The 21,731-nt window shown below is 37.0% G+C and overlaps 1 protein-coding gene across 11 annotated transcripts in view; it reads left to right on the top strand.

Moving 5' to 3' along the window:
- Positions 1-21,731, top strand: part of SDCCAG8 (SHH signaling and ciliogenesis regulator SDCCAG8) — a 262,314-nt gene that overhangs the window by 21,229 nt on the left and 219,354 nt on the right. For all 11 annotated transcript variants that reach the window (XM_033851855.2, XM_019920402.3, XM_033851860.2 and 8 more), the window contains exons 4-6: positions 2,869-2,982; positions 13,401-13,526; positions 18,496-18,636. In XM_033851855.2, coding sequence (XP_033707746.1) covers positions 2,869-2,982; positions 13,401-13,526; positions 18,496-18,636 — 381 coding nt within the window. The remainder of the gene's footprint in view (positions 1-2,868; positions 2,983-13,400; positions 13,527-18,495; positions 18,637-21,731) is intronic.

The following is a 21,731-nucleotide window of genomic DNA, read 5'->3' as shown; positions in this document are numbered from 1 at the left end:
AAAGTCCCCCAATATTAGTGTGTTACTGTCAATTACCTCTTTTATAGCCATTAGCATTTGCTTATGTATTGAGGTGCTTCTATGTTGGGTGCATATATATTTATAATTGCTATATCTTCTTCTTGGATTGATCCCTTGATCATTATGTAGTGTCCTTTCTTGTCTCTTGTAACATTCTTCATTTTAAAGTCTTTTGATCTGATACAAGTGTTGCTACTCCAGCTTTCTTTTGATTTCCATTTGCATGGAATATCTTTTTCCATCCCCTCACTTTCAGTCTCTATGTGTCCCTAGGTCTGAAGTGCGTCTCTTGTAGACAGCATATATACTAGTCTTGTTTTTGTATCCATTCAATCAATCTGTGTCTTTGGTTGGAGCATTTAATCCACTCACATTTAAGGTAATTATTGATATGTATGTTCCTATTACCATTTTCTTAATAGGTCCTTTTCTTCTCCTGAGTGAGATCCTTGCTAGGTAGAATAATCTTGGTTGTAGTTTCTTCCCTTTAATCACTTTAAGTATATCTTGCCACTCCTTTCTGGCTTGTAGAGTTTCTGTTGAGAAATCAGCTGTTAACCTTATGGGAGTTCCCTTGTGTGGTTTTTTTTTTTTTGGTTTTTTTGGCTGCATTGGGTCTTCATTGCTGCATGCGGGTTTTCTCTAGTTGTGGTCTGCGGGGACTACTCTTCACTGTGTGCGGGCTTCTCCTTGTGGTGGCTTCTCTTCTTGCAGAGCACAGGCTCTAGGCATGTGGGCTTCAGTATTTGTAGCATGAGGGCTCAGTAGTTGTGGCTTGAGGGCTCTAGAGTGCCAGCTCAGTAGTTGTGGCGCATGGGCTTAGCTGCTCCACAGCATGTTGGATCTGCCTAGACCAGGGCTTGAACCCATGTCCCCTGAATTGGCAGGCAGATTCTTAACCACTGTGCCACCAGGGAAGCTCCCCTTGTATGTTATTTGTTTTTCCCTTTTTGCTTTTAATAATTTTTCTTTGTCTTTAATTTTTGTCAATTTGATTACTGTGTGTCTCAGTGTGTTTCTCCTTTGGTTTATCCTGCCTGGGACTCTGCGCTTGCGGGACCTGGGTGTTTCCTTTTCCATGTTAGGGAAGTTTTCCACTATAATCTCTTCATATATTTTCTCGGGTCCTTTCTCTCTCTCTTCTCCTCTGGAACCCCTATAATGCGAATGTTGGTGCATTTAATGTTGTCCCAGGGGTCTCTTAGGCTGTCTTCATTTCTTTTTATTTTTTTTTCTTTATTCTGTTCAGTGGCAGTGAATTCCATCATTGTCTTCCAGGTCACTTATCTGTTCTTCTGTCTCAGTTTTCCTTCAATTGATTCCTTCTAGTGTGTTTTTCATTTCAGTTATTGTATTATTCATCTCTGTTTTTTGTTGTTTAATTCTTCTAGATGTTTGTCCTTTAATTCTTTTTTTTTTTTTTTTTTTTTTTTGTACGCAGGCCTCTCAGTGTTGTGGCCTCTCCCGTTGCGGAGCACAGGCTCCGGACGCGCAGGCTCAGCGGCCATGGCTCACGGGCCCAGCCGCTCCGCGGCATGTGGGATATTCCCGGACCGGGGCACGAACCCATGTCCCCTGCATCGGCAGGCGGACTCTCAACCACTGCGCCACCAGGGAAGCCCTGTCCTTTAATTCTTATAGGTCTTTGTTAAACATTTCTTGCATCTTCTTGATCTTTGCCTCCATTCTTTTTCTGATGTCCTGGATCACCTTCACTATGATTATTCTGAATTCTTTTTCTGGAAGGTTGCCTATTTCCACTTCGTTTAGTTGTTTTTCTGGGGTTTTATCTTCTTCCTTCATCTGGTACATAGTCCTCTGCCTTTTCATTTTGTCTATCTGTGAATGAGGTTTTCATTCCACAGGCTGCAGGATTGTAGTTCTTCTTGCTTCTGCTGTCTGCCCTCTGGTGGATAAGTCTATCTAAGAGGCTTGTGCAGGCTTCCTGATGGGAGGGACTGGTGGTGGGTGGAACTGGGTGTTGCTCTGGTGGGCAGAGCTCAGTAAAACTTTAATCCTCTTGTCTGCTCATGGGTGGGTCTGAGTTCCCTCCCTGTTGGTTGTTTGGCCTGAGGCGACCCAGCAGTGGGGGCTACAGGCTCTTTGGTGGGGCTAATGGCAGACTCCGAGAGGGCTCATGCCAAGGAGTACTTCCCAGAACTTCTGCTGCCAGTGTCCTTGTCCCTTCAGTGAGCCACAGCCACCCCCTGCCTCTGCAGGAGACCCTCCAACACTAGCAGGTAGGTCTGGTTCAGTCTCCTGTGGGGTCACTGCTCCTACCCCTGGGTTCTGATGCACACTACTTTGTGTGTGCCTTCCAAGAGTGTATTCTCTGTTTCCCCCAGTCCTGTCGAAGTCCTGCAGTCAAATCCTGCTAGCCTTGAAAGTCTGGATCTCTGGGAATTCCTCCTCCCGTTGCTGGAACCCCAGGTTGGGAAGCCTGACGTGGGGCTCAGAACCTTCACTCCAGTGGATGGACTTCTGTGGTATAAGTGTTCTCCCGTTTGTGAGTCCCCCACCCCACGGTTATGGGATTTGGTATTATTGTGATTGCGTCCCTCCTACTGTCTCATTGCAGCTTCTCCTTTGTCTTTGGATGTGGAGTATCTTTTTTGGTGAGTTCCAGTGTCTTCCTGTGGATGATTTTTCAGCAGTTGTTGTGATTCCGGTGCTCTTGCAAGAGGGAGTGAGTGCACGTCCTTCTACTCTGCCATCTTGAAGCAATCTCCCTAGTCTATGTTTATACTATGTTTATATGACATCAGTGCTAAATTGAGTATGGAGATGGTATTAAATGATTCTTTGCTAAATCCAAACATGCTTCATTTGTTTTTATTTTTGCCTTAGAAATCATCAGAATATGAGGAAACTGATATGCCTGCCCTACACAATTTTGTTCCCATCATCAGTGACCAGTCTCAATACATTCATCATTTAGAGGCAGAAGTCAAGTTCTGTAAGGTAAGTTTCTCATTAAAAATTTAAGCCAACCTAAATTAAAGTTGATATTAATAATGCCTTGTGTGAAAATTTGCTATTATTAGTCATGTTTATAGCAATACATTGACAGTTGCCATCTTTATATGATTGAAAAGACTGATGTGTAATAGGAGCTTCTCGGGCTTGGGAATGATACTCCTGACTATGCCATTTCTGAATACTTAATTTCCCAGTAGTCTATAACTATGTCTAATATTTTGATAATATTCTCTCATGTTTCAGAATTTTTCCTTTTTACTTTAGCCTGTTTACTTTAGCCCAGCTTATGGCAAATGCTTTGGAATAGTAATACCAATCATTCTCCCACACTTATCAACCTATTGAAATTGTTGTGCAGCAAGTAGGGATTCTAAGCAGTAGATTAAATCTACCCCATGTTAGTGTAAAGGTTCTTACCTTGACTTTGAATACAGATAGCTCATGGGGGTACTGATACTTATGATCAAGAAACCAGATGTGTCACCTATGGCTTGTAACACTAGATGTTACATATTGCATGACTGTATGAACTTTAGTAATGTCTTTAATGCCATTGGAGCCTTTCTGCCTTCCCAAAGTATGTTAGTGTTTTAGTTTTTTGGTTTTTTTTTTTAATATCAATGCATCAGATCATGTGATATTTTTATAGGAGTTACTGATATCTTTTTTATCAGTATTATATGTATTATATTTTCAATGTTTGGCTACTCTTGCAAGGTGTAAGTCTGATAGGTAACTTAAGAAATTGAGTTTTCAAGGGAGTTTCCTGATCTTAGCATGCCATTTTCTCTTTGTTCTTGAGGATACAATCATTATTATACAAGTATTCTTGGATTACCAGAAAAGCTGAAATAATATCCTAGGACTCAGTCCATTAATAAGCTTCTGTTAATTCCTAAAATGCTGTGGGTAAAACTTAAGAATATTGTAGGGGAAATAAAAGTTTAGCTCTGCCCTCGTAGTGTCTTTGGTTGGGCCTTAAAATTAAATTGACATAAGGCAGATTAACAGGATGAAAGGATACCCATTTATTTAATGCAGGATTTATGTGACATGGGAGCTTTCATAAGGAAGTGAAGACCCAAAGAAGTGGTGAAACCTAAATGTTTTTATACTTGGTTGAACAAAGAGAGGCAGCTGTGGAAGTGTAACTAAAATATGTGGGGAGGTAAAGAAGATGAGTTCTTTTAACAAGGTCTGTTTGTACAGATTTCTCTCAGCCTCTACTCCTTGTCTCTGGTGATAAGAATGTTTTTTTTCTTCCTGGTGTAGGGAGAGCATCTTTCACATGAGAGTTTTATTCCTGCTTTCAGGAGGAAAAGGGGAAGTCAGAGCACTCTTCTTGTACCTGCTGTTTTTCACGTGCCTTAGCTCAAGATAATTCTTCCAAAGTGACATATTAGGGGATGGCAGATTCTGCCACTCTGCAATATACATCATAATAAACTTACCATCTAGTTGAGAGCACTGTTACCTATGAGGACCATAGCAGCCTAGTAGAAGATATAGTGTAGCCGTTTATTTTGTGGTATAAACTGTAATTATAATGAGAGAAGAAGGTTACTAAAAGCTAGGGTCTTTGGGGATGTTTTTATGGGAGAGAATAGTCTTAAGGTGTAGGATCATTAGATCAGCAGAAGGGAGATGAACGAATTTCAAAGAAAAAACAGCAACAATGAAAGAATATATTCAGGATGAATATGATTTATTTATGGGGGACATGAGGCATCTATTCTAAATTCTTACAATGGAGGATATCTCTTAGAAATAATTAAAATAATGCTGAACTGATAAAATGGAAGATTACAAAATCCTTAAAAGTCAGGCAGTATAAATATGATACATTTTAACAAGTGAGTAAGATAATGAAAGTACTTTTTAAGGGCCTATTTGATTAATTGACTTTATTTTTTAGATCAATTTTAGGTTTACAGAAAAGTTGAATGGAAAGTACATAGAGTTCCCATGTACTTTATAGCTCCCCAGCAGTTTCCCCTGTTATTTTCATCATGCATCAGTGTAGTAAAATTGTTTGTTACAATTGATGAGCCAATATTATTACATTATTTACTAAATTCCTCAGTTTACATTAGTGTTCACTCTTTGTGTTTTATATTCTATAAGTTTTAAAAAACGTATAATGACATATACCCACCATTACAGTAGCATACAGAATAATTTCACTGCCTTAAATATCATCTGCACTCTGCTTATTTATCCCTTCCTACCTGCTAAACCCCTGGCAACCACTGATCTTTTTACTGTCTCCATAGTTTTGCCTTTTCCAGAATGTCATATAGTTGGAATCATACAGTTTTGTAGCCTTTTCAGATTGGCTTCATTGAGTTCATAATATACATTTAAGTTTCCTTCATGTCTTTTCATGGCTTGATAGCTCATTTCTTTTTATCACTGAGTAATATTCCATTGTACGTATATAGCATAGTTTGTTTATCCATTCACCCATTGAAGGAAATCTCTCTTGCTTCTAAGTTTTGGCAACTATGAATAAAGCTACTGTAAACATTTGTGTAGAGGTTTTGTGTGGACATAAAGTTTTTACTCATTTGGGTAAATACCACAAAGCACAATTGCTGGATTGCCTGGTAAAAGTATGTTTAGTCTTATAAGAAGCTGCCACACTGTCTTCCACAGTGACTGTGCCATTTTGTTTTCCTGCCAGCAAAGAATAAGAGTTCCTGATGTTCCACATCATTGCCAGGATTTGGTGTTTTGATTTCTAGTGTGTTAAAGATATGTGATGGTATCTTGTTGTTTTAATTTCAATTCCCTGTGACATACAGTGTTGAATATTTTTTTCACATGCTTATTTTCCATTTATATACTTTCTTTGATGAGGCATCTATTCAGGTCTTTTGCCCATTTTTTAAATTGGGTTGTTCATTTTCTTATTGTTGAGTTTCAAAAGTTCTTTATGTACTTTGGGTACCAGTCATTTATCACATATGATGTCTTTTGCAATTCTTTTCTCTCAATTTTGGCTTGTCTTTTGATTTTCTTAACAGTGTCATAGAGCAGAAGTTTTTAATTTTAATCAAGTTCAACTTATCAATTTTTTTCCATGCAATTGTGCTTTTGGTGTTATAACTAAAAATATTGCGAAACCCAAGATCACTAATATTTTCTCTTATTCTTCTTCTAGCTGTTTGATTATTATGTGTTTTACATTTAGATCTATGCTCCATTTTTTTTTTTTTTTTTTTTTTTTTTTTTGTGGTACGCAGATCTCTCACTGTTGTGGCCTCCCATGTTGCGGAGCACAGGCTCCAGACGTGCAGGCTCAGCGGCCATGGCTCATGGGCCCAGCCGCTCCGCGGCATGTGGGATTTTCCCGGACTGGGACACGAACCCCTGTCCCCCGCATCGGCAGGTGGACTCTCAACCACTGCGCCACCAGGGAAGCCCCTATGCTCCATTTTGAGTTAATATTTGTGAGGGTATAAGATCTGTGTCTAGATTTATTTAAATTTTTTTTTTACATGTAGATATCCATCTGTTTCAGCATCATTTTTTGAAAAGACTATCTACATTGAATTATCCTTATTCCATGTCAAAGATCAGTTAACTGTACTTGTGTAAGTCTATTTCTGGGCTCACCATTCTGCTTCATTGATCTATTGGTCAGTTCTTTCACAAATACCATACTGTCTTTTTTTAAAATTTATTTATTTTTCATTTATTTATTTTTGGCTGCATTGGGTCTTCTTTGCTGCACATGGGCTTTCTCTAGTTGCAGCAAGCAGGGGCTACTCTTCATTGAGGTACGCAGGCTTCTCACTGCAGTGGCTTTTCTTGTTGCAGAGCACGGGCTCTAGGCATGCAGGCTTCAGTAGTTGTAGCACGCAGGCTCAGTAGTTGTGGCTCGTGAGCTCTAGAGTGCAGGCTGAGTAGTTGTGGTGCACTGGCTTAGTTGCTCCGTGGCATGTGGCATCTTCCCGGACCAGGGCTCGAACCCGTGTCCCCTTCATTGGCAGGTGGATTCTTAACCACTGCGACACCAGGGAAGTCCCACACTGTCTTGATTATTGGAGCTTTATAGTAAGTCTTGAGGTCTAGTAGTGTCAATCTTCCAATTTCGTTCTTTTCCTTCAATATCATGTTGGCTGTTCTGGGTCTTTTGCCTCTTTATATAAATTCTAAAATCAATCTGTAAATATCTACAAAGTAACATTCTGGAATTTTGATTGAGATTGTATTGAAATCTATCAAGTTAGGAGGAGGTGATATTTTGACAATATTGAATCTTCCTATCCATGTACATGGAATATCTCTCCATTTATTTAGATATTCCTTGATGTCTTCATCAGAGTTTTGCAGTTTTATTCTTATAGATCTTATACATATTTTGTGCAGTTTATACCTGAATATTTCATTTTTTCGTGTTAATGTAAATGGTATTGTGATTTTAATTTCAAATACCAATTACTCATTACTAATATGTAAGAAAACAATTGACTTTTGTATATTAACGTTGTAATCTGCAACCTTGCTATAATCACTTATTTTAGCAGTTTTTTTTTTGATTCTTTGAGATTTTCTTCATAGACAATAATGTCATCTGTGAAAAATACAGCTGTCTTTTTAAAAAATTTCTTCTTGTATAGCTTCTATTTTCTCTTCTTGCCTTATTGTATTAGCTAGGACTTCTAATATGATGTTGAATAGGAATGATGAGAGGTGACATCATTGTCTTATTCTTTTTTTTTTTTAACATCTTTATTGGGGTATAATTGCTTTACAATGGTGTGTTAGTTTCTGCTTTATAACAAACTGAATCAGTTATACATATACATATGTTCCCATATCTCTTCCCTCTTGCGTCTCCCGCCCTCCCACCCTCCCTATCCCACCCCTCCAGGCGGTTACAAAGCACCGAGCCGATATCCCTGTGCCATGCGGCTACTTCCCACTAGCTGTCTACCTTACTGTCTTATTCTTGATCTTAGTAGGAAGCCATCTATTGTCTCACCGTGAAGTACAATGTTAGCTATGGGTTATTTGTAGATGTTCTTTATTGAACTGAAGATGTATTTCCTTTATGCCTAGTTCACTGAAGTTTTTACCTTGAATGGCTCCTGGATTTTGTTACTTGCTGTTTTTGCATCTATTGATATGATCCTATGATTTTTTTTCTAGCTTGTTGAATTATGTTATTTGATTTTGAAATATTGAGCCAGACTTGCATAGGTAGATTAAATTCCATTTGGTCCTGTTGTATAATTCTTTTTGTACATTGTGGGATTTGATTCACTAATATTTTGATGAGGATTTTTGCATCTGTATTCATGAGATATTTTGGTCTGTAGTTTTTCATTCCTATAGTGTCTTCACCCGGTTTGGGTAGTAGGGTAATGCTGACTACATAGAATAAGTTAGGAAGTATTTCCTCTGGTATTTTATAGAAGATATTTTACAGAATTGGTCTCATTTGTTCCTTAAATGTTTAACAGAATTCACCAGTGAACCAATGTTGGGCCTGGTGCTTTCTGTTTTGAAAGATTATTAATTATTTATTCAATTTCTTTAATAGATGTAGTCCTATTCAGATTAACTGTTTCTCCTTTTGTGAGTTTTGGTAGATTGTGTCTTTCAAGGGGTTGGTTCATTTTCTCCAGGTTATCAAATTATGGATATACAGTTGTTCATAATATTCCTTTATTATCCTTTTAATGTCCATAGGATCTGTAGGGGTATCGTTTCTGATATTAGTAATCTGTGTCTTCTCTCTTTTTTTCTTAGTTAGCCTGGCTAGAATCTAATCAATTTCATTGATCATTTCAATGACCAAGCTTTTGGCTTTGTTGCTTTTCTCTGTTGATTTCCTGTTTTTAATTTCATTTATTTTTACCCTAATTTTTTTTTTATCTTTTCTTCTGCTTACTGTGGATTTAATTTGGGTTTTTTTTGTTGTTGTTTGTTTGTTCGTTTTAGTTTCCTGAGAGTATTGATTTGAAATCTTTATTCTTTTCTAATATTTTTCCCTAATTTAGTTTCATCTCACAAATTTCGATTTGTATTTTCATTTCTGTTGAGTTCAAAATATTTTCAGGGCTTCTCTGGTGGCACAGTGGTTGAGAGTCTGCCTGCCGATGCAGGGGACACGGGTTCGTGCCCCAGTCCTGGAAGATCCCACATGCCACGGAGCGGCTAGGCCCGTGAGCCATGGCCGCTGAGCCTGCGCCTCCGGAGCCTGTGCTCCGCAACCGGAGAGGCCACAACAGTGAGAGGCCCGCGTACCGCAAAAAAAATATATATATTTTTTCAGTTTATTTCTTGAGCTTTGTTCTTGACCCATATATATTTAGAAGAGTGTTGTTTAACCACCACATATATTAGGAGTGTTCCAGCTGTCTTTCTGTTATTGATTTCTAGTTTAATTCCATTATGGTCTGATAACACACTTTGTGTGATTTCTATTCTTTTTAATTTGTTAACATATGGTTTTAGGCCACAGAATATGGTATGTCTTGGTGAACGTTCTGTGTTATCTTGAGAAGAATGTGTATTTTGTTGTTGTTGGATGAAGTAGTATATAAATGTCAATTGGATCCAGTTGATTAATGGTGCCGTTCAGTTCAACTGTGTCCATACTGATATTTTGCCAGTCTGCCAGATCTGTCAATTACTGATAGAGGGATATTGAAATCTCCAACTGAAATAGTAGATACATCTGTTTCTCCTTACAGTTCTATCAGTTTTTGCCTTATGTATTTTGATGGTCTTTTGTTAGGCACACACACATTAGGATTATTATGACTTCTTGGAAAATTGACCTGTTTATCAATATGTCATGCCTCTTTATTATCCCTGATATTTTTTTCCTTAGTATGAAGTCTGCTTTGTCTGAAATTAATACAGCTACTCAAGCTTTCTTTTGATTTATGTTAGCGTAGTATGTCTTTCTCCATCCCTTTACTTTTAAAGTATCTGTGTCTTTAGATTTAAAGCAGGCATCTTGTAGACAACATGTATTTGGGTCTTATTTTTTCTGACAGTCTGTCTTTTCATTGGTATAGTCAGATCATGGATGTTTAATGTGATTATTGATATAGTTGGATATCTATCATACCTACCATATTTGTTACTGTTTTCTATTCATTGCCCTTGTTCTTTCTTTCTTTTTTTTGTCCTCCACTTGTTTTTTCTGCCATCTCTGGTTTTGAGTGACCATGTTATATGATTGCATTTTTCTCCTCTCTTAGCATATCAGTTGAACTTCTTTTTTTTTTTTTAACTTTTTTAAGTGGTTGTCCTTGAGTTTGCAGTTACATTTACCACTACTCTAAGTCTACTTTCAATGAGCACTTCAGGGGTTGGGAAAGTTCCTTATAACAGGGTTCCCAGTTCCTCCCTCCTGACCCTTATGCACTGCTGTCATTCATTTCAATTATCCATAAGCTATGATCACTACATACACTATTGCTAATATGATACTGAACAAACTGTTACCTGTTAGATGAATTAACATTAAGAAAAATAAAATATTTTACTTTATCTCCATATATACCTTCTCAAATGCTCTTTCTTTCCTTATGTAGATCTGAGTTTATAACCTAAATAAATTTCCTACTTTCTGAAGAACTTCTTGTAACATTTCTTGCAAGGCAGGTCTACCAGAGACAAATTTCCTAATTTTTGGTTATCTGAGAAAGTCTTTATTTTTCCCTCACTTTTGAAGGTTGGTATCACTGAATACAGAATTCTAGGTTGGTTGGGTTTTTATCTTTCAAAACTTTAAATATTCCATTGCACTCTATCCATGCTTGCATAGTTTCTGAAGAGTAGCTGATATAATTCTCATCATTGCTTCTTGATAGGTAAGGCTATTTTTTTCTCTGACTTCTTTAAAGAATTTTTCTTTGTCTTTGATTTTCTGCAGTTTGAATATGCTGTTCCTGGGTGTGGATTTTTTAGTTTTATCTTGCTCAGTGTTCTCTGAGTTTCTTGGATCTGTGGTTTGGTGCTTATAATTAATTTTGGGAAATTCTCAGTAATTATTGCTTCACATATTTCTTTTCCTTTTTTATTGTTCCACAATTCTTGGATATTCTCTTCTGTCTTTTTCATTCTTTTTCTTCTTTTCATTTCAGTTTGAGAAGTTTCTGTTGACAGTTCTTCAAGCTCACTGATTCTTTCCTTGGTTGTGTCTAGTCTAGGGACTTCCCTGGTGGTCCAGTGATTAAGACTCCATGCTTCCACTGCACGGGGTGCAAGTTCGATCCCTGGTTGGGGAACTAAGATCCTTCATGCCATGTGGCATGACCAAAAAAATAGGGGGAAAAAAAGAAAGGTTGTGTCCTGTCTATTAATGAGCCCATCAAAGGCAATCTTCATTTCTACTGCAGTGTTTTTGATTTCCAGCATTTTGATTTTTTTCTTAGTTTCCATTACCCATCTGTTCTTGCATGCAGACAACTTTTTCCATTTGACCCTTTAGCATGTTAATCATAATTATTTTAAACTCTCCATCTGGTAATTCCAACATCTCTGCTATATCCAAGACTGGTTCTATGCTTGCTTAGCCTCTTGCATCTGTGTTTTAAGTCTTTTAGTATGCCTTCTAATTTTTTGTTGAATGTTGGACATGATGTACTGAGTAAAAGGAACTGAGGGAAATATGCATTTAGTGTGAGGTTTTTTGTTTGTTGTAGGAGTTAGACTGTGTTTACTGTTTGCTGTTAGTATAGGTGTTAGAGGCTAAAATTTCCTCTAGTGTCCTGGTTTTTGTCTCCGCTGTTGTCTTTGGGCTTCCCTTGAGAATTCTTCTTAAATACATTCTGAGATGTGCAGTTATTTTAGTGTATTCCCTTGTTATGATATAAGAGCCCTTTTGATGTGGTGGTAGGGTATGGGAGTATGGGGAGCATTTTGTAGTCCTATGATTAGGTCTCAGTCTTTTAGTGACCCTGTGCCCCTTGGCTATGTCCTTCACAAGTGTTTCTCAGTCTCCCCCTCCCCTTAAGTGAGATGGCAAGGCTAGGAAGCTGGAGTTGGTTTTTTTCCCTTCCCCCAGGTCACTTAGTTTCTGAAAAAAAAAATGGTTTTTAGGCTCTGGTAAGATAGTTTCTCTTGAGGCAGGCCTGGTTAAAAAGAACAGAATGCTTTTTGGTTACTTTTCTTCTCCTACTGAAGGAAGCAGGAGGGGGATTTTCTCTAGTCTTTGCTGTAAGAACCTGGTAGTGTCATATAAAAGTGTAGGAGACACCTTCCCCCCAGAGACTGGGTCCTCCTGGAGTTTTTAACTCAAACTGGTCTACACTAAGCTTCCAGCATTTCATCAATTACTTTATTGATATATTTTTCTACCCTGGCACTGGTTCCCCCAGAAGTTTCTGCTCTCGTAGATTGTGGTTCTCAGGAGTGCCTGTCTGTCTTTCCATTTTGAGGGATAATAGTTTTCCCTGTGACCTTAATTCTCTGATGGATCTAAGAAGAGTCGTTGATTTTTCAGTTTGTTCAGCTTTTTTTCTTATTGTGAAGATGGGAGTGATGTCTTCCAAGCTGCTTATATGTCAGACCAACAACGGGAAGTATGCAATGTTTGTTTAATTACAGTTTTCAATTACAGCTTTGACTTTTTTTCTGAATAAAATAGTTGAATGGAATTTTCATATATTGTACAATAGTTTTTTGCACAACCAGTATAATAAAAAATGATTGCACAATTATATTGGTAATGAAGATTAAGTTAAGTATTGTACCATCAATATATCAATATTTTTCACATTTTTTTAGGGTGAGATGTAACTTGATAGCTTTTCTAATTGCTATATACTGGTAATTCTTTATATTATGCCCTGCACGGCCAAGGAAACACTCTTTAAGAGCTCTCCACCAAACAATTTCACTCATAATTTCCTTCCATCTGGCTAGCAGTTCATAGATATTCATTGTAACTTTCCTTGCCTTTCTATCTCAGTGTCCTCTATTATCTATGTAGTCCTCTGTCAATTTTCAACATTTATTGGCATTTGATCAAGAATAATAATCTTACCTTATTTTTCAGCAGTCTACCTCATTCTTAAAAGTCTTTTAGATAAACCTTTTAATTAAAGCACTTCTGTAAGCCTGCAAAAAATTGTCAGAAACCACACAGTCCTGTGATATGGCCATTAGCAGGTCCTCTACTATCTTCCCCTAGCCTTCTCTTTGTTAACTAATGCTTGAGTTCCTTTCCTTGTCTAGATGTAATTATAATATTTCTGAAAAGGGGTAGACAGCATCAGTCTTCCATGCTTTATATCATATTGGATCATCTAGTAATCAACAAAAAAAGCACTACTTAAAATTGCTTAATGTATGCAGTCCACAAGTGGCATTTCTTAAAATAAAAGAAAAAAATGCTTAATGTATTTGGTTTTTGTTTCTGGTTTTTATAGGAGGAACTCTCTGGAATGAAAAATAGGGTACAAGTAATTGTGCTTGAAAATGAAAGGCTCCAACAAGAGCTGAAATCTCAAAGGCAAGAGGAAGCAATGAGGGAACAAACACTTCTGGATGCATCTGTGAGCATTTATTTAAATGATTAAACTAAAATACATAGTTTGAATGTTGCCTCCTACCCTTTCCCCCTGCCTTCTTAACTGCATAGATTTTTTTTTCTGGCAGTTCGGCAGAAGTGCTATGCTGGTATTCACTTGGGGCCTCAAAAATTAAAATTCACCATTTTAATTTATTGGTGGAATGAATCCTCAAATGAAATGATGTAGTGATGCCTAATATCCACTTCAGTTTCCTTTCTGAGCATACCATTTATGTTTTTTCCATATGGAAAGAGCAGGTCTGAAAGCAGGGAGTATGTAATATAGGAAGGACTTGGTTAAATCCAGCAACTGTTCAGAACTGTAGCTTAGATTTCTGTTGTATTTCTCTAAATTTTCTTTGAACTTTCAATTCCAATAAGTCTAGTTAGCATGGTGTAGCAGGAAGAACACTGACCTGAGGGTCCAAGATTCAAAATGTTAATCTTCCCATTGTCCCTAACAAGCTGGGTGTTGAACAAGTAATTTTATGGGACTTTCAAGCATGAAACCTCATGAGTCCTCTGTTTATTTATTGGCTTTTGAGAAATTCACCAATATTAGCAGTTCTTAATCTTTAATGTGAATGACAGTCACTTGGGATATTTGCTGACAGTGCAGATCCTGGGCTTCATTCCCTGAGAGTCTGATTCAGTTGGTCTGGGCTAAGTCTTTGAGTTAAAAATATGAATTATTAGCAAGCTGCCAAAGTGAGTCTAGTATCAGTGGAGCACATTTTGAGGAACAGAGAATTAGATGATCTTTATAATTCTGTGACATAAAATTTTTATGATGATATTTAAATAAAGTTTAAGCTTAATATCTTTTTATGAATTATCAGAGATACTTTTGCCTTAAAAATGTTTTTTACTCTTTTGCTATGGGATGTAGTTAATCACAGCTTATATTATTATGTTAGTAATATTAGTACTTAAAAATTTCATCTTAGTTTCTTATTATTTTGGTGTCAATTTGAAAATGATATAGCCTTATAGAAAGTACTTAGAAGTAAGTTCATTTTTAAAATAAATATATTCTTTTGCTTTTCCTCCAAATATGCAGCGAACAGTGACTCAGTTATTCATAGTCTTCAATATTTATACAATGGAAAGAAGTGGAAGATGGGGAAGTGAAATAAGAAAGGAAATTAGGCAGACAAGTGAATCAGAGGGCAAGAGAAGTGAGTAATGCAAAAGGGGAAGGAAATGATGGTAAACGCTCACATGCTTTGCCATGTGAACAAAGGAAACTTGCTAAAGAAAACTACAGATATACAGATTATAGAAAGGATAAAGTTGTAGAGAGGTTTTTGTTTAAACATTCACATGAGCTAAAACATAGTGCTAATATTGAAACGGTTGTTGCAGATGTGTCAGGTGACCTTGATATCTATTTTAATGTTAGTCTTCTGTGTTATTTTGTTGTTACAGAATTGTTGCCCCCACTTTTTACTTGTGTAGGTGAATTGAGGCATTTCAGCAACCTATGCATGGTGTTGTATTGAGAGTTTTGAGGTAAATGAAACTATTTAGAATATCTTGAATATAAACAGATCAAGAGATATTATCTTCTTTTTTTTCTGCACTCTTTTTAATGAGCCTATTACCGTGTTCATGGTAAATCTTGCCAAAGCTGTTGGCAGATTTGAATATATATTTTCAAAGTTTCTTAATGCTTTCTTTGGAAAAACAATTGAGATAGTTATATAGTAATCATTAGTATTTATTGATGACTACATGGCTGTGATATGCCAGGTACTGTATCAAGTACTTTCTTTACATTATATTATTTCCATTTTATGATAGCCACACAAGGCAGGTGTTGTTCTATCTATTTTCAGGTGATTAAATTAAGGTACACAGCAGTTAAGTAACCAAAGCGACTGGTCTAATGTCACAAAGCTGGGACTCAAACAAAGGACTATCTGACTCCACAAATCCATCTACCTGGCCTCGAATTACACTGCCTTTCTGCCTAGATTAGGAATAGCTTGTCAATATTGAACCAAACCATCTTCGTTTGACATGGACTGGGACTTGGATGGCAGCCTACATGACTTTGAGCTTTTAGCCTAGTTTATGACCTAGCAGTTGAAGAAGCAAGCAGATTATTTCTAAAAAACTAAAACCATTCAAAGAGTATTTCATTTCCATCTTCATTTTTCATCATTTTTCCTTCTTAAGGGGCTTTTCTTGAGAGTTCAAAAAATTATATTAAAATATGCTTTTTATTAGAAAATTTGGCATGTGTGGTCAATCAAAGATCTAGGAGATTTTTTTTAAAGTAGAAAATTTCTGAGCCATTTCTTTCCATGTCTCTTCTCATCCCCGTCCATTCCAACCCCTCCCCTCAGTTAAGAAATCAAAGGTTTTCAGTGATCTTCAGGGATGTAAATGTAATTTGATTTTTGAAATCTTGGTCAAATATCATTCGAGTTTTTTAAAAGCTATCTGTGAAAGAACAAAGTGTCAATTAGATTAGCACTTCTTTCCAAAGAATAACAATATTTTATATCAGAAGTCAGTGATCTATAGTCTACATACTGTCTCCAATTTCTCCATAGGAAATTAGTACCACCTTCCTTCATTGCTCTGCAAGACTATTTTGAATGCAATCACATCTTGGGTGATTTTTTTCCCTACCTACAGAATCAAGTTCAAGCTTATTAACATTGCACGCTTTACCTTTCAGACCCTTATTTAACTCTCTAGCTTCTTCCTTTTTTTGTTTTTTAATATTTTTATTGAAGTATAGTTGATTTACAATGCTGTGCCAAACTCTGCTGTACACAAAGTGACTCAGTTATACACATACAGACATTCTTTTTTTATATTCTTTTTCATTATGGTTTATCACAGGATATTGAATATAGTTCCCTGTGCTATACATTAGGACCTTGTTATTTATCTATTCTAAATGTAATAATTTGCGTCTACCAACCCCAGAGTCCCAGTCCCTCCCTCTCCCTCCCTCCTCCCCCTTGGTAACCACAAGTCTGTTCTCTATGTCTGTGAGTCTGTTTCTGTTTTGTAGATAGGTTCACTTGTGCCATATTTTAGATTCCACATATAAGTGATATCATATGGTATTTGTCTTTCTCTTTCTGACTTACTTTACTTAGTATGATAGTCTCTAGTTGCATCCATGTTGCTGCAAATGGCATTATTTCATTCTTTTTTATGGCTGAGTAGTATTCCATTGTATATATGTACAACATCATCTTTATCCATTCATCTGTCGATGGACATTTAGGTTGTTTCCATATTTTGGCTGTTGTGAACAGTTAGAGCTTCATCTTCTGACATTCATTGCCTTGTGCTTCAACCTTTAGTAATGCTGAATTGCCTACAGGTCTCTGGCAGGCACTATGCTGTTTCACGCCTCTGTGAGTTTTCTCATGATGTTCTCTCTTCTTGGCATGCCCTTCCCATCTAGCTTACTCTTTTTCACCCTTCAGATATCATACCAGTGTCAAAACTTCTCCAGAAAACTTTCCTTGAATCTCCAGTTGCTCTTAGTATCCCTCTTCTGTTCTGGTGTAGTCCCCCATGCATACCTCTGGCCTAGCACTTGCCTTGTTAAATTGAAATTATCTGCTTGGGTGTTTCTCTTCTTCATTAGTCTGTAAACTCCTTGAGGATAATATTGGTCTTGCTCATTTTTACCCCCCTCCCCAAGCTTTTAGCACAGTGCCTGAACATAGCAGGTACTACACAGATGTTTGCATTAAACTGAACTTCCCAAAGAATATGGAATAGAATCTCAGAATACTACTTTGGATGAATGCAGTTTACTACATTCTAACATATGACACTGCAGTATACTTCTGTGTTTGGGGACATGTCCTCTCTTATTAATACTACTGTGTCCCTTGGCCCTTAGCAGGAGTTCAATAATTACTTGTTGAATAAATTAATATAAGTATTTTAGTTCTTGATTCACACATAAATCACCCAGTTCTTTGGGCTGCTTATTTCATTGAATGTTGAAAGAATGCCAAAGTTCGCAAGCTGACAGTGGGTTCACCAAATTCAGTCTGTAGGCATGTTTTGTTTGTTTGAAAAACTGACTCAATATTTAACACTGTTTCAGTTGAAGAGCCAGATATCTGCCTCATCTTTTTAAAAATCAAAAGATATTTTGGTAATGTGAGTTGGTATTCCCACATGGTAGCAATTGACTGAAACTGAGTAGTGACTACTTCCTTTGGTTGCTCTGTCATGGTCCCAACCATTACTTTCTGAGTCCTTGACGTTCAGGCTGCATGTCAGTTCTATTTATCACCATGCACTGTTTTTCTTATTGAAGAGAAATAATTTTCTGAAAAGGCAGAAGAGCATAGTGGTTTAGGACTTTGGAGCTAGAATGCCAGGATTCAGATCCTAGCTCTGCCACCTATTAGCCGCTTTCTACCTCTGTGACTTTTAGCAGTTACTCTGTGTGACTCAGTTTCCCCATCTATAAAATGGAGATAACAGTGAAAATTCTCTCATAGGATTGTTGTAATGCTTAAATGTGTTAATATATGTGGAAGACATAAAACGGTGTCTGGCACATAGTAAATATAAACATCATATGTATTATTAGTAGTAGTAGTCATGCCTTTATGAAATGTGGAAAATGAAAAACAAACCAAGAGAGGTTTATGTGTTTCAAGAGTATATGTCTTCAAAGAAGTAAGAGATAAGTTCATTTGTTCAATATACTGATATCTAGCCCTCTTTGCTCATTTACATTATTGCCTGTACCGATAGGAGTGTGACTTTGTAACACTTATTTGGAATATGACCCTAATAGCTTGAAAATGTAAAATAATTCTTGATTTGTATTTAGAAGCATCTGCTCTTTTTCTTATTCCTTTCATCACAGATAATAATCAGTATTCCATTTGTAAAGTATGTATATTGATTTAAAGTTAAAGGTTGAATGCAAGTACTTTCACATTTTATTTTAGGGAAATATACAGAATTCTTGGATTACAACAGGTGAAGATTCTAGGGTGGATGAAGCTGCCAAGAGATCATTTTCCCATGGCAATGCAGATATTATCAAAGCTGCATCTACTAGTGAAGCTGAAAAATGGAAACTAGAACTGGTGAGTATTTGGGTACTTTTCTCTTAGGCATCTACTTTTTTGGGTACTTTTTTATTGTGGTAAATATATATAACACAAAATTTGCTATTTTAACCATTTAAAAATTTAAGTGTATAATTTATTTACACTAAGTACATTCACAGTGTTGTGCAACATCAACACTATTCATTTCCAGAACTTTTTCATTATCCCAAACAAAAACTCTACCCATTAAACAGCAACTCCCATTCGCTTCTCCTTGCAACCCTAGGTAACCTCTTCTACTTTCTGTCTTTGAGTTTGCCTATTCTAGGTACTTCACGTAAGTGGAATCAAATAATATTTCTCCTTTAATCTGGCTTGTCTCATTTAGCATAGAGTTTTCAAGTTTCATCCATGTTGTAACATGTATCATAATTTTATTCCTTTTTTTAAAAATTTTATTTATTTATTTTTGGCTGTGTTGAGTCTTCGTTTCTGCGTGAGGGCTTTCTCTAGTTGCAGCGAGTGGGGGCCACTCTTCATCGCGGTGCACGGGCCCCTCACTGTCGTGGCCTCTCTTGTTGCGGAGCACAAGCTCCAGATGTGCAGGCTCAGTAGTTGTGGCTCACGGGCCCAGTCACTCCGCGGCATGTGGGATCCTTCCAGACCAGGGCCCAAACCCGTGTCCCCTGCATTGGCAGGCAGATTCTCAACCACTGCGCCACCAGGGAAGCCCCTCATTTCTTTTTAAGGGTGAATAATATTCCATTGTACATATATACCACACTTTGTTTATCCATTCATTTGTTAATGGATTTGGGGGGGTTTCAGCCTATTGGCTATTGTGAATAAGGCTGCTATGAACATTGATGCACAAGTATCTGTTTGAGGCCCTACTTTCAAGGCATTTGGGTATATACTCAGAAATGGAATTGTTGGATCATTTGGTAATTCTCCATTCTTTTTTCTGTCTGCTTCTCAGACTCAATAATTTCAATTTTCCTATCTTCAGATTTACTGATTCTTTGTTCTGCTGCCCATATCTTCCCTAAAATCTCTTTAGTGAATTTTTCATTTTAGTTTTAGTTGTTTTCATCTCCAGAATTAGTTTGGTTCCCTTTTATAATTTGTTTTCCTGACTTCCTTTAGTTCTTTGTCCATGTTTTCTCTTAGCATTTTGAGCATATTTAAGACAGTTGTTTTAAAGTTTTGGTCTAGTAAGTCTGATGTCTATAGTTTCATAAGCATGGTTCCTGTAAATTTATTCTATTTCATTGAGTGAGCCATGTTTTCCTCTTTCTTTGTATGCCTGGTGATTTTTTTTGTTGTTGAAAATTGAGCATTGAAGTGTTATACTGTGGTAACTCTGGAAATCAGATATCCCATTTTTTTAAGGTTTGTTGTCTTTTTTATTGTTGAAGGCTGTAGTAGTCCTTTTGTTTTAAGAGTTTTCCAAACTATTTCTGTAGAAACTATTCCTTGTCACGTGTGATCATTGAGGTCTCTGTTTCATTAGCTCATAGTCAGCTGATGTTTGACAGATTTCTTTGCCAGGAGCTGAAACAAACAACAACAAGAAAAACACCAAAAAGCCTCCCAAAATAGAAGAACCAACTCTCCAAGTCTTTGCAGTTTGGCTGTGCTGGTCTTCACCATTCAGCTAGGCTTGCTCTGAGCCTAGAGATAAGCCTGAGTGAAAGCTTCAGGTCTTCTTAGGACTTTCCTGAGCATGCATTTTCCCTGGGCTTGTTTGTGGCTTTCTAAATTCCCCCTATACACAGATGCTTTTGAATGTCCTAATTTCCCAAAGAATCTAAAATAATTCTATTTTAAGATCAAATGATACTTTTAAATCCTCTGATCTGGGTAAAAACAACACCAAAAATGGAATGTTCTAGGGAATATAGAGGGAATCACAGTTCTGCTGTCATTATCATCTACAGGTGTTGTTAGTTTTCTAAAGGCTCTTTCTGGCCCAAATCTCCCTGCTCTTTCTCATTCCCTAATCCAAGCTTTATTCTACTATTTAGGAAAGAGTTCCTTTCTTTAAAAAAAAAAATCTGAAAGACTAAATTATATGTTTTTTTCCAGCTGAATAAACTATAATATCTACTTAATACCCATAGGATTAAGACCAATCTCCCAAGCCATCTACAATTTACTTAAAACTACATTTCCAGACTCACTTCTCACTCTTCTGTCACGTTCACAAGTATTGGCTATAAGCATGCAGACCACTCACTACTTGCTACTTCATAAACTTATTTCCCAATTCCATTTCTCTTTGAAGAATTGACTTTGGTTTATGCAATCATCCCTACCTAAAATGTTTCCTTCTTATCCTCTACATATTGAAATGTTTCCAGCCTGCCAAACTTAGTTCAAGTGTCCCCTCCCATTCTACCTTCCCTGATTACATGCTTCCATTCCTCCTTTTCCCACATTAGAATTATTTTCCCTCTTATGTCTTCTCTTATTGTTCTATTTATAACTATTATAGGTTCCTTTTTTTTATCCTGTGTGTGTCAAAGGTCACATCTGTGTGCATTTGTGTGCTTTGTATTCCAAATCTTTCTCACTTTTTTCAAGGATTTCACTCTTACACTTACCTCCTCTTGTTCTTGTATCTTTTATCCCTCATGACTGGTTTATTTTCAGCCAAATATGTGCTTTACTAGCTCCCATCTACAAAGCAAACAAACACAAAATATATTCTCTTCGTCCTACATTTCCTTTGAACTATCACCCAGTTGCTCCCCTTCATACCAACGTCTTTCCAAACAGTTGTCTATACTCATGCCTCTGTTCTTCACCTGCCATTCTCTCTTCAACATACTTTATTTGAGCTTCTCCCCACCTATATTCCCCTAAAATGTTTCTTTTCAAGGTCATTAATAACCTCCACATATCAGTCCTCATCTTCCTGAACCTTGGAGCAGCATTCTGTAATATGTACATTAGTTGATCATACCATCCTTTGATTTTTCTAATGAAACAATTTTTTTTTTTTTTTTTTTTTTTTTTTTTTTTGCGTTACGCGGGCCTCTCCTGTTGCGGAGCACAGGCTCCGGATGCGCAGGCTCAGCGGCCATGGTTCACAGGCCCAGCCGCTCCGCGGCATGTGGTATCTTCCC

The sequence above is a fragment of the Tursiops truncatus genome, chromosome 1, assembly GCF_011762595.2.
Source record: "Tursiops truncatus isolate mTurTru1 chromosome 1, mTurTru1.mat.Y, whole genome shotgun sequence".
Lineage (NCBI taxonomy): Eukaryota > Metazoa > Chordata > Mammalia > Artiodactyla > Delphinidae > Tursiops > Tursiops truncatus.
Note: the sequence above shows the minus strand (reverse complement) of the source record. Positions and strands in the feature narration are given on the sequence as shown.